Consider the following 13,831-nt stretch of genomic DNA (forward strand, 5'->3'; position numbering starts at 1 on the left):
TCACATTTATTCAAAATGTGTAAATCTGACTGAATTCAGCCCAGCCAGAGTAGCAATTTCCCAAAGTGTTCAAAACCCACTGCATTTTGAAATATAATTTAATAGCTAAATAAGATAGAAGGCCATGTTAATAAATTCATGTCTATAGTAATAAAATGTCACTATATTAAATCCTGGAAAGAGGTGATTTATTAACTGTATTTCTTATTTTTGAACATGAAAGGATACCACACATTTATGTCAAGAGTTCCCAGCCCAGTCTTTACTAACGTAACATGAATGCAGAAGAAACTTCAAGCTTATCCTCCCTACACATACTGTATCCTCTATGAAAACGTTTCCTCCCTGGAGAAAGAATTGAGCATCCTCCTAGGCCAGTTCTTTTCTCTACATGCTTCTAAGAACAAAAATATTTATATTCTGAGGAATCTCATTTGGGCTATTTTGTAATATGTAGCTCTGAGCTTATAAATTATGACAGCTTCCAGACCAAGCAATAACTTAAAATGGCTATTGCTTATTACATAGTATGGGAAATGACTTAGTTCAATGACCTGCCTAAGTCAGCAATTCATATTGTACGGCATTGTTGTTGTCAGAAGAATGCATATTTCAAATGTCGTGGGGAACGCAAAGCTTCTCTTGCACAAACAATCTACGCCTTAAAAGGAGAGAAAGCAAAGTGTTATACGACAGCAGATAAAAAATAGTTGGAAATTCAAAAGCAGCATAAGGGGCTTTGGAATAAAACCACATTTCAGAGCATTATTTGAAGCTTTGTGGCTTCTTTTTTACTTATTACAAAAACAAGAAAAAAATCTTAAGATATATAAATACATGGAATGAAAATTAATCATTTTAAATTCCCATTCATCTCATTGAGTAAGTTAATCATGTATTTAATACTTTTCTATGAAATTGCTAACTAAAAACACTAACTTTTAGTGAGATTGTACACCCAATTTCTGAGAGAAAACTTCAAAGAACACAACTACTGAACATGGTAACATTAATTCATCAATTGTTTTTCCAACCAAATTCCCCTACATGTAATGAGCAAAATAAGGGATATTAGAATATGCCATGACCATATTCAAAGCATAATCCAGAAATGTATAACATCTGTTATTTGATTGTGCCCTGCATGACCCTTAAATCTGAAGAGACCCTATATATTTCTCCCGCAGCCAGAAAAAACACTGTTCCTTAACTTCCAGGATCACTATTTTTCTCAATGGTAGATAACAAGATTATCACTAGAAGTTTCAATGGAATGGAAGGGATTTTAATCTCCACACAGATATCAACCAATCAGTCAACAAATAAATGGTTTTTTAACTCAGAAAATGTAGAAACCTGCCACATTTGCTTACCGATTCAGTCAGCATTACATACAGACTTCTACCAAACCTTCTACCAACTACCAAACTTTCTACCAAATTAGAACTACTGAATGATAAATCAAATGTATTGAAATAATGTCTCATAGGTGTAGAAAACACAGAGGATAAAAGGAAAAGGCTGAATCCAAACTTAGGCCCCATCTATACTGACCATCCAGTTTGATGTGGGGGCAGATTAGCCCACAGGCAGCCACAAAACGCACACAGGTTGATTTGGATTAACCTGGGGAAAGCCACTTAATGCAACTGTAAAATAACTCAGATTAAAGTCCAAGAATTCGGGGCTTTCCCCTGAGTTATGGCAATTCAGACATTCATAGATAGTTCCCAACAACCAATCTATGCTCCCTGGGCTTAGGCTGTCTCTCCTTCTTCCTCCCAACATCCATCGTTTATCACATCACATGGAAGGAGGTTGACTGATATGCAAGTAGAAGGTAGGCTATGGTGTAACTGCTACAGCCAGCAGCAACACAGGGGGAGGCTGCTCAGACCACAATGCGGGCTGAAATCAACATTTTCCTTGCTAGTTCCAGCCCACATTTTTTGTCAGTGTAGAACTGCCCTTAGACAAGCTTAGAATAGATATAATCAAATCCAATAGAACTTAAAGGAGAGTCATGACTAACTTGTCCCATTGATTTGTATCAATCTGCTTGGAACATGTCTAAATCTGTATCCAACTAATAAGAACAGGTAACAATTATATAATATTCACAGTACAGGAAAATATCAAGGGACTTTGGTTATCTTAGTAATAAAATACTGTATTAAATGGATATTTTCACTTTTCTTACTGCTTACATTATTGATAACAGTGACATTAAAAAAAAACGCCCCAGATGCAGAAATTATGGCAGTAGCTGAAATACAGATTTTCACATTTCTGTATTTAAGCAGCATAACTCAACAGCTCGGCTTTTTATGTCTTAATATTACAGTGAGATACTCTGGTTTGAACCATACACAGTGTAGCAAACCCTAAAGATGGCAAAATGATTTTGAATGCAGGAATATATTTTAAAAGGAGGTATGATTAAAGGCTGAAGATTACGTGTGAGTTTAGATTGCAACAACAGTGTTGCTGCCTTGGGAATAGCCTCTAAGTCAGGAAACATCACGAAAAAGATTATTAAAAATACAGATGGAGACATACTGCACAGTAAAATTACAAAAGCAGTATGGAATGTATTTGTCCTTCCCTGATCTTCACATGTTCAAAATGAACAACAGTCCTCTAAATTATAACTCAGCAAGCAACCTGCAGGTCGAACCTATATCAACAGAGCTCTGCAGACACTGAACCACCCAATCAGTATTTACTCTGATTCTGTATCCAATCTTCATATAAAGGGGATCTTATTATCTGCATAGTGAATATGCACAGTGAATGTGACCTCCACGGCATTACAAGCAAGAGAACACCAACAATTGTTATGCTTTCCCAATTAGATTATCCTAAGCAAGGATATTGTAAACCATGAAAAGAGCAGACACATTGTAAGTTTACCCAATGGTAACAGATACCAACTGAATTCTAGTATTAACATACAAAATGTGAAACAAACATCACTTCAATGTTCAGCAAATATAGAACATTACATATGTAAGAACCATATATGTGAAAATAAGTAAAGTGGAAAGAGCGTACTGGATGTGTATTTATCACTTTTAAGTATATCACTTTCAAAGTACACAATTGCAGAACATACCTTCCATGACGTAAACCAGTGACCCCACGTCTCCCTCCTTAATGATGCAACTGTCCTTGCCATATTCCACCGGATACATACAATCCACAATCTCCTGGATTTGAGACAGTTCTAGATTCTTCATGAAGTCATTGTCAAGGATAGCTTCCTTTATTAAATCCTTTGACCTATGGTGAAAAAGAAATTATGTATCTATATCTGAAACAACATTCTCATTAACAGCATATTTGAAATCCACAGTGTTACTCGTGCACATCAAGAAAAAGCATATATGTAGTTTTCACAAAATCTAAATCCTAATCATGCAGATTTGAAGTTCAGAAAGAATAAGGTACTGAAGATAACATATATTTAGAATGTACTTCTAAGGATATCCATTCATATGTATGAACCATGAGAATCATTGATTTATATGTTCTGCCATATTCAAGACACTAAAAGAGAGACCGAAATATAACTATTCGTTCCCATCAGAGTAGACCCATTCAGTGAAAGAGATTTGTATTCAATTGCTTTTGGGACTAGCAAATGAATGTAGTCCAGACTAGTTTAATGAGCCAGTGGTTCATATTCAGTATAAAAGTTACAATATTTTTAGTAATTATTATGAATTTGTTAGTAAAATTATTGTAATCCAGAATTCTATATAGAACATTACATGAATTCTATAGACAACATTACATTGTGTAAATCTATAATTAAGTAAACCCACTGAATCTTATCAGAATTGCCCTCAACTAGACTACAGCAACCTTACTGGTATCCTTCAGGTGTGATTCCAAATCTCATAAACCCAACTAGCAATGGCCACTGGCGATGATAATTGATGATGATGGGAGCTGTAACATATACATCTTGAGACTGCTAGTTTGACAAAGACTGTTGTACAATGCTATAGCCGGTAAAAAATCTTAACCTTTCATCACAAGCCATTCCCTTAGCATGATATAAAACACATATACAAATACTTACACTCTACATACAGCTTTGAGAGTTCTGAGGCTTTCAGATATTAATGATTATTTTAGCATTAGTAACTATATATATTTTGGTAATTGTGATAGGCCCTCAATATCCACTTGAGTTTGGTTCCATGGATATTAAAATCAGTGTATGCTCAAGTCCCATAATGTTAAATGGTAGCAAACAACCGAGTGCTGGAGAAAGGCAAAGGATCTGTAGTATGGCAGGAGGCTTTAGTAGGGCACACCTGCACAGTGCTCCATACACAACCAATTCAAGATCTACTTTTTGTATTTTGTTTTCTGAATATTTTTGAGCCATGGCTGATTGAATCCATGAATGCAGAACTCATGATCAGGAGGGCCAACTGTATATTTAAATCATAGTTTAAAAGATCGGGATTCTTCACACATACACTTGTAATTGTTCTGTATTTTTTGCATAACCTTTTCAAGGTCCTTGTAGTTCAGTACTTAGACAATGCTGATAAGAACATTCCTTTTGTTTTTCATCTTACAAACTTTTTAAAGAAGCATAAACACAACACTTGAAGGATTATCTTCTACCCTGAGTCACTCAGCCACAAATGTTAACAGTGCTGTACTCATCATCATTTACATATTCAATTTCCCTGCAGAATGTCTATCAAATCTATCTTTATCCATCTGACAATACAACGAACATAAAGATTACAGACAATAATTGTTTAAAAGCTACTTAAGGGATTTGGTGCAGACAAACATCTGAAAAACCTAAATATGATCAATCTTGAGTTTAAGTAATATATTTGTTAAATAGCAGCATTCTAAAGGTAAATATCACCATATATAGTATGGTTCCCATATCTGTGGAACCAATATATGTAGTTTCACTTATTCACTTGGGGCCTCTTGTACAAGCGTTACCCTCTTCTCAATATCTCTGTTGTGTGTCACTTTGAAAATAATAAGGTTCACTATTATCCACAGTAAAGTTCAGGAACATATCCCCTGAGAACAAGCAGCTTGTAATTTATCCATTTCTATTTGTATAATGGATTCATAGAACAACAGACTGGTTCAAGATTGGGAAAGGCATACGGCAGGGTTGTATACTCTCACCCAACCTATTCAACTTGTATGCAGAACACATCACACGCTGTCCGGGGCTTGACAAATCCAAGGCTGGATTTAAAATTGCTGGAAGAAACATTAGCAACCTTAGATATGCAGATGTGAGGAGGAGATGAGAAGCCTTCTAACCTAGGTTAAAGAAGAAAGAGCAAAAGCTGGGTTGCAGTTAAATATTTTTTTTAAAAAAACCAAGATGATGGCAACAAGACTGATTGATAACTGGCAAATAGAGGGAGAAAACGTGGAGACAGTGGCAGACTTTTTATTTCTAGGTGTAAAGATTACTGCAGATAAAGACTGCAGCCAGGAAATCAGAAGACATTTACTTCTTGGGAGGAGAGAAATGACCAATCTCGATAAAATAGTGAAGAGTAGAGACATCATACTGACAATGATGATCTGCATAGTTAAAGCAATGGTATTCCCCATAGTCACCAACACATGTGAGACCTGGACCACAGGGAAGGCTGAGCGAAGGAAGATAGATGCTTTTGAACTGTGGTGTTGGAGGAAAGTTCTGAGAGTGCCTTGGACCGCGAGAAGATCCAACCAGTCCATACATGAGAAGAAAGGAAAACTTAGAGAAGACAATGATGCTGGGGAAAAGGAAAGGAAAAAGGAAGAGGGGCTGACCAAGGGCAAGATGAATGGATGATATCCTTGCAGTGACTTGCTTGACTCAGAAGGAGCTGGGGGTGGTGACGGCCGACAGGGAGCTCTGGCATGGGCTGGTCCATGAGGTCACGAAGAGTCGGAAGCGACTGAACGAATAAACAACATTTGTATATTCATTGTTTGATTTTTTTTTTTTACCAAAATAAAAAATGTCTTTAAACCAGGCATGGGAAAACTTCGACCCTCCAGGTGGTTTGGACTTCAGCAGCTGGCTGTTAGGAATTGTAGAAGTTAAAATCCAAAAAAAACCTGGAGGGCCAAAGTTTGCCCATGCCTGCTTTAAACTATTGTTTATATATCACATAAATACGCATATCAAGAACTCAAAGTAGTTTGAAACAATAAAAGAAGTAGAACAGGCAACATATTTGCAACTGATACTTCCTATATGATGTGTAAAACAGACCTGTATGTTGCTTACTAAAATCTTTATGCAACCAAGGGGGAAATAATCTGTTTTAGTGCTTTGAAAATTGTTATAAAACTAGAAAGCAGAAAACAACTTTTCACTTCTTTTTTTTTACATCCATACTTTAAAAAAAAAAAACCCTACATAATACAGGGTTAGTCAAAATGCATAGGCCAATAAGCCATTCAATTGAATGGCTTATTGGCCTATGCATTTTGACTAACCCTGTACATCTGTAACCATTTTATTTCTGCCACTGCTAGTCACTCTTCTGCACATCCTAACACAACAGTTCAGTGCCACTTCTGTATAAGAGTCCCTAAACGTCCACCCATTTACGTCACGGCCACCTCATCCCTCTTCCGCTGAAAAATATTGGCAATAATTGAATAGCACTGGCAGAGATAATGAGAATATGTTAAGCATGATGGTAGCAATCCATACAACAAAAGGCTCTAATATTTTAAGTATTTGGAGACAATGTTCAATCTTCCTATTTCAACAATCAACAAATACAGGTACAAATCTGTACAGGAAGCACTTTACAATAATGACAAAGAGGAAAAGGAAAATAGGTGACATATCAAATGTGTTGCTGTTTGAGAAAGGCATGTGTAAGTTTCAAAGAAGTGAAACATTGATGTTATAAGGGTATAAAAAATTGGTAGCCGTTTAGGCAGCTGGAAAGGTATAAAATAAGATATATGTAAACCAATCAGAAGGCAGGAAACATTTTTAATTGTGTGCATGTGTGTCTATGTGTTTTTGTTATTTTTTGTTTTATTATTTGTGTTTTATTCATATATCAGTATCAATAAATATGACTAAAACAAATATAGATGGAATTAAATGTTATCTGTGATTCCACTGAGAAAAAAGTCCCACTAAACTTAATAGGAGAGCATACTCTCCAGCGAGCAAGTTTCGAACTGTATATGAAGAAATTATGCTACTAGTTTTTCTTCATTAATAGTTCATACTTAACCTCATTCATACAATGAAGCTGGTAGTTTAGTTCATCAGTATCAATAAGGAAAGCAGGTCCTTCAGCTTCAAGCTTCACTGCCTCAAGCAGTTCCTGTTGTGAATTGTTTGTCTTCTTACACACAAAAATATAAATCAGCCGCTGCACCTATTTTAACCACCTCACACAATTGTATTCTTAACAATGTAATAACAGACACAACAGGTAGCATTTTTCCCTATTCTGAAAGTGTATACATGCCAGTATAATACTATGCCTGCAGCAGCACACAGAATCAAATACATGCAATTGTTCCATGGGCTTCTAAACCAGCCTTGATCTCAGTTCACAATCAGCTTTCCTAGTTTCAAGCATGAGACAAGTGCAGGAGTTTAAATGGCATGCATAATTATATTTAATGCTTTTCAGTCTCCACTAAGAAATGGAATGCTCTTCGAAATAGAATACAACAAACATTGTAAGTCCAATTATATTTGGATATATTTTCCTATATAAAAACTAAATTTCAACCTAGAGCCAAAAACTGATACAAAAAGCAGAAACAATGTGATAGCAACATAACTTTATACATGTTTGATAAGAAGTACATCTCGCGTAACTGCTCAGGGTTTTTGATGTAATCATAGGAATTGGTACAGAAAAACTACTTTCTCCAATATCAGTTTGAAACTGCATTAAATGGTCAGTGTAGATATCCCCATAGAAAAAAAAAATTCCTATCTCATCTTCTTTATCTACTGCTTGTGATCAAACACTTCATCCTTTGTGGCTTTCATTCTCCAACACGTGCAGGGTAGGACAAGGAAATTGACTTGTATACTTTTTCAGAGCACATGGAGCCTGTAAAAGACTTGTTGGGTTTGTTATTAAAATATCGAGAAACATAATTTTGAGGTGATTAAAATTGTATTACCAGCCTGGTTTATACTGCTGGGTATTAGCAGACAAGAAGATCCTAACATGCGCTGATTGAGGCAGCAGAACTTGAGGGCGAAGGAGATGCTTTCCTAATTGGTACTGCTAATTCTACCTGTGTCTCAGTTTGCTACAGAAATAACGTTGATCAAATTTATGCCTAGTTACCATTAGCTTCTAGGCTATTTCTGTAGTGGATTTTAAGAGAAAAATGTATTTTTAAAAGAATCTTCATTGTTAAAAAAAAAGGAAACATTTTAATGTTTCAGTATACACTCCAGTGGTGGCTCTATAATTTTTTTCTATTGTTTTCACTAGATCCAGCTGTTTCTGGAGCACAGCACCAGCTATATGGATTGCCTGAGTCTTTTGGTGGCAAGAAGTGGGGGAGAACATGGATCAGTATATATCTTGGCACCCCTCCATTTTGGGGTGAAACCGGACTTTTGGGTCAACCTCTATGGCTTAGGGTAGGGGTCCTCAAACTTTTTAAACAGAGGGCCACATCACAGTCTCTCAGACTGTTGGAGGGCCGGATTATAATTTGAAAGATACATGAATGAATTCCTATGCACACTGCACATATCTCATTTGTAGAATCATAGAATCAAAGAGTTGGAAGAGACCTCATGGGCCATCCAGTCCAACCCCATTCTGCCGAGAAGCAGGAAAATTGCGTTCAAAGCACCCCTGACAGATGGCCATCCAGCCTCTGTTTAAAAACCTCCAAAGAAGGAGCCTCCACCACATTCCGGGGCAGAGAGTTCCACTGCTGTACGGCTCTCACAGTCAGGAAGTTCTTCCAAATGTTCAGATGGAATCTCCTTTCTTGTAGTTTGAAGCCATTGTTCCATGTCCTAGTCTCCAGGGCAGCAGTAAACAAGCTCGCTCCCTCAATAATTTTTTGTAGTGCAAAAAACTCTTGAAAACAATTCAATAATTAAAATGAAGAACAATTTTAACAAATATAAACTTGTTCATATTTCAGTGGAAAGTGTGGGCCTGCTTTTGGCTGATGAAATAGGATTGTTGTTGTTGTGTGCTTTCAAGGCATTTCAGACTTAGGTTGATTCTGAGCAAGGGCCGGGTAAATGACCTTGGAGGGCCGCATCTGACCCCCGGGCCTTAGTTTGAGGACTCCTGGCTTAGGGGGTTCCCTAAAATATCTCCTTTGGGGCTTACCTGGGGGGTTACCTCTCTCCTATTGGGTTATGCGGCTCGGGAGGGAGGTCCCCAGGGACAGCCTTTCAGTAATGACCAGCAAGGATAGCAAACCATCAATGTGGAGTGTCCCCGGGAGTCAGGTGCTTCACCCTGTGGTTGGCTTCGCAGATAGTCAGAGAATAATACCTGGCCTCACACCATTGCCTATGCTGCTCCTCCCACAACTAGTTACTTAATTCAATTACCAGTGTGAAATAAGTAATAAATGGCCAATTATTTCTCCATATTGTGTGTCTGGTCTCTTTATTTCATGGTAGGGATTCCAAATGCTTGTGAAGCATTAAGAATACCAACTACACTGCAATATAAAAAGAAGACTGTATATTCTGTACAATTAACCGGTAACGGACAGCATGTAATGGGGCATGATAACTTACAAGACATATTTTTCATTTTCAAGCTTTTTCTCATGTCACAAAAAGATTTTTTAAAAAGGGGGAGGGGGACCTCTTGACAGAAAGACTTTAGATGACAGTACAAATAGTCAAACTATGATGCAGGAAAATTCATAGATGTGTAGATTGAGCCAGACATCTGTGTTCCAATCTAAACACTGATCTGAGAAGTGAATTCTGTCTATGGCACATGTATGAAATGCAAGCCACACGGGCCCAATATGGTCTGCCATGTCATTTTATGTGGCCCTCCAGAAGTTGGACTACAACTCCTGTATACGATATCATGCCTAAAGCTGATGGGTGTTGCTACAGTAGTATCTGGAAAGCTACAGTTCTATTTAGTCAGCATAGTGAGATTTGAATTTAAATATAAGGCTTGTGGATATAACTAACTTTAAAAGTGCTGCTGGCTTGCAGTTCCCATTATCCCCAGTCTACATAATGGATAATCAAAAGTGATGGGGGTTGTCATTTAATAAGATCTGGAGACTCAAATTGGTTAAAATTTAAAGAGCACTGACCACTATGTAAAATAAAATAAAATTATCCCTCTATATCCATGGATTCTCTGTCCATACATTCAATATCTCTTTGAAAGAAACCATAAGGCCGATATGGCTCTGGATAAAAATGAGTTTGACACCTCTGGTCTCAAAATCCAGAACAAAGTCCTCACCCCCGTTCTATACTTGAGATGCAAGACCAAGTCATAATTTGGCACTAAATTATCAAACCTGGAATTTAGCCTGGCCATACATGCTCCTCCCTATGCCTTTTCGTATATACCGCAAAGGTTGTTTTTATCAGCCCTAGCACGGCAGGATTGAAAAGTGTGTTTCCTGAATTCGCAAGGGGACCCAATGCCCTTCTACTGTGCTGTATAATCCAGATAATCAAATCATATAATCCAGATTATTTCCTTTGAACTTGATTATATGAGTCTACACTGCCATATAATCCAGTTAAAAGTAGATAATCTGGACTTTATATGTCAGTGTAGAAGGGGCCCCAGTTTGTGGGTGTGGGCTGCAAGTGGGGGTTCACTCTGTTCCAAGCACCAGGGCTGTTTATCTTTTCCAGAAGCCATTAAGATTTCACAGGCCTTGGCATGCAGGGAGAAGGACAACCAATCAGAAGCAGCCTAGTTGAGTGGCAGGGGTCTGGGATCAGGAGTGAGTGAAGGCTTTCCTCAAGTTCACACCTGATACATATAAGATGTTTTGCACACTGTGGCAATAGTCTATTGGCTTCAGTGATTGGGAATTTTTATAGTGTTTTGTACAGTTGATAGCACACTGTTAATATTAGTTGTTACAACAATGACCAGTTTGGGCATTGGGGGCTTAATCCAGTTTCAGAAGGTCCATGCATCCATTATGGGGATGGGAATTCGGGAATGATTGGGTTGTAGGCAACCAGGCCATCCCAATTTGCCAGCAGATGGTTCTGTCTATCCTACGTGACAAGGGAACCGCACAGTGTCTCCTGCCTGAGTGAATTTCCATGTCTTTCATACTCTCACTACGTAAGGAGGGCTGGGTGAAGAAGTTGCCACTAGTCAGGAGGCAAGTAGATTGATGTATGGGTTACAATGAGAAGGGAAGCAAGTCAACCATGAGATCTGGATCCATGCTATGAGCCAAACCTATTTAGCTTTAACCAATAAAGTTGCCTTTTCCATTCCTTTCCAAAAAAATGTCTGTACAGCTACTTGTTAAAGCAAACCCAAAGTTGCAGTTGGGTTTGCCAATGTCACTCTATCACACACAGAATATGACCAGACACAAAGGGTTTCACAGGGAAAATGCTTCTGCATTTTGTAGAAAACTACTTAAACTTGAGTTGAATCCCACAATCAACCTATAGAAATACAAAGTATTTATGCTTTTTAGACTGACAGAAAACAAATCTCAAAATTAGCATTTTCAAGAGGCTTAACGGCTCTTTTGGAACACCTGGTACATTCCAAGTATTTGCAATGAAAATAGAAAATCTTATTCGCACAAGAGAAAGCTTGTTGGAAAAATGAACACAGAAAGTTTTACACTAATAGCTGTCTTCACATATTTTCCCTAAAAGGGAAGGTTAGAAATGCATTTGTACAGTATACCATTACTCCTGGATGAGAAGGCAAAGGGGTGAGAATCACGAGACCCTCCAGGATTCGAATTCCTTGAATTATCTATCATCAAAGCTAGTAGTTGAGGCTATGGGAGCTACATTCAAACAATATTGGAAGGCTTGCCTGATTCCCACCCTTGGTACAGCACACAATTTATACACTATCAAATTATGTCAATCTCTACAAATACTTTATAAAAGTAGTATATTTATATTGCTCAGGAACCTACAGGAGCAAAATCTACTAAAACTAGTATTTTTCTCTAAGCTTCCACATTAAAAATCACAACACCAATTTGCTATAGGCTTCAATAACCAACCCTCTTAAAACAAGCTCACATTTTAATAATATTTTGTATAACACAAAGTGTTTACCATGACAAAAAAATCGCAATTTCTTTATCTTCATTTTGTATAATGTTTGAAAATATAGACAATTCCAGTTTTAAATGTGGCTGATTTTTCCCCCTTCCTTCACAATTACAGTAGTTTATTAATATTCTTTTCTCACTTTTTACTTAAACCACAGTAACAATAGCTTCAGCATGATAAAACCAGAAAAGATACCTTCCCCCCAAAATCTTTTGACCAAGTCATATAAAGAGTTATATAGTGAATGAAATATTGAAATGCAGCTAGTACATTGTTGTTACCATGCTGAAGCCCAATTCACTACAAGTGCACTATAGGGATGGTTGTCAGCTTAGCATCATAACAATCCTTTCTTCAAATACACATTCTTTCTCAGGTACCTGCCAACTAGCACTGACTCATTTCCTCCAGGGCATTTAAATAAATGCAGTTTAAATATTACATAACCGATAACTCATTTCAAATTAAACACATTTAGACTATAGCCAATTTTGAAAATATCATGTCGTATTACATTAACTAGAGCACTCACATCTAAGTCGTAATTAAGTGTTATGATATTCCATTTACCTATTAAATATTCTTAGATATTATAGATGTTATATTTTTTAAATCAACAAAAAACCCAAAAGTTATTATGTTTACTTTGATTCTTGGGTTATTGTGCCATATAACAAATGTGATAAGAAGATACAGTATATTTAGTAAACAAATCTACCGTTTGTAAATGGGACTGTTTCAATAGATATCCTCATATGAGTATTTTCTTAGCTATAGGCCTCCTACTTCTCTAGTAGCATCTTATATAGCAAACATCTATTAAAAGAAAACAAACCACAATGTGTCTGTCAGCCTTTATCTTTTCTATAGAAGACCCAAATTGGACTTCAGGGAATAATTAGAATCATGGAGCTGAAAGAGACCTCGTGAGCCATCCAGTCCAACCCCCTGCCAAGAAGCAGGAAAATCATATTCAAAGCACACCTGACAGATGGCCATCCAGCCTCTGTTTTAAAACCTCCAAGGAAGGAGCCTCCACCACACTCCGGGGCAGAGAGTTCCACTGCCACCATACAAACTGTAGAGAAGCTGGATTCAAAGATACAACAATTCCAAAACAGAAAAGCACAAGAATTTTCACAAAGACAATGTACATATAATAATGAAACTTAATTGCTGCTTAAGCATAAAGTTTTCTTTCTTATACTTAAAAGTAGTGCACCAACTGTACTCATTCCTGGGGAAGTCAGATCTGGTCACTGTGGTAGATACAATTTAGCTCCCTGTAGGAGTCCATTAGAACTCTATGATCTGGGGAGGTCCTGCTCTCTGTCCCGCCATCTTCTCATTTGGTGACAGCAAGGGAGGGGGCTTTCTCAGTGGCTGCTTCTTGATTTTGGAACTCTCTTCCTAGAGAAACCAGGATTGCCCGATCCTTGCCCTCCTTCCTTTGGCAGGTCAAAACATTTTGCTGCTGTCAAGCTTTTTTAAACGAAAGAGATTTGGCCTTTCAATGTTGTGCTAAGGTTTGTATAGTGTTAT

The 13,831-nt window shown here is 37.3% G+C and overlaps 1 protein-coding gene across 2 annotated transcripts in view; it reads right to left on the reverse strand.

The window, feature by feature from the left end:
* The window catches only part of PRKG1 (protein kinase cGMP-dependent 1), a 926,264-nt gene that overhangs the window by 669,123 nt on the left and 243,310 nt on the right, over positions 1–13,831 (reverse strand). For both annotated transcript variants that reach the window (XM_060768793.2, XM_067465712.1), the window contains exon 2: positions 3,116–3,282. In XM_060768793.2, coding sequence (XP_060624776.1) covers positions 3,116–3,282 — 167 coding nt within the window. The remainder of the gene's footprint in view (positions 1–3,115; positions 3,283–13,831) is intronic.

This window comes from Anolis sagrei, chromosome 3 (assembly GCF_037176765.1).
Source record: "Anolis sagrei isolate rAnoSag1 chromosome 3, rAnoSag1.mat, whole genome shotgun sequence".
NCBI lineage: Eukaryota > Metazoa > Chordata > Lepidosauria > Squamata > Dactyloidae > Anolis > Anolis sagrei.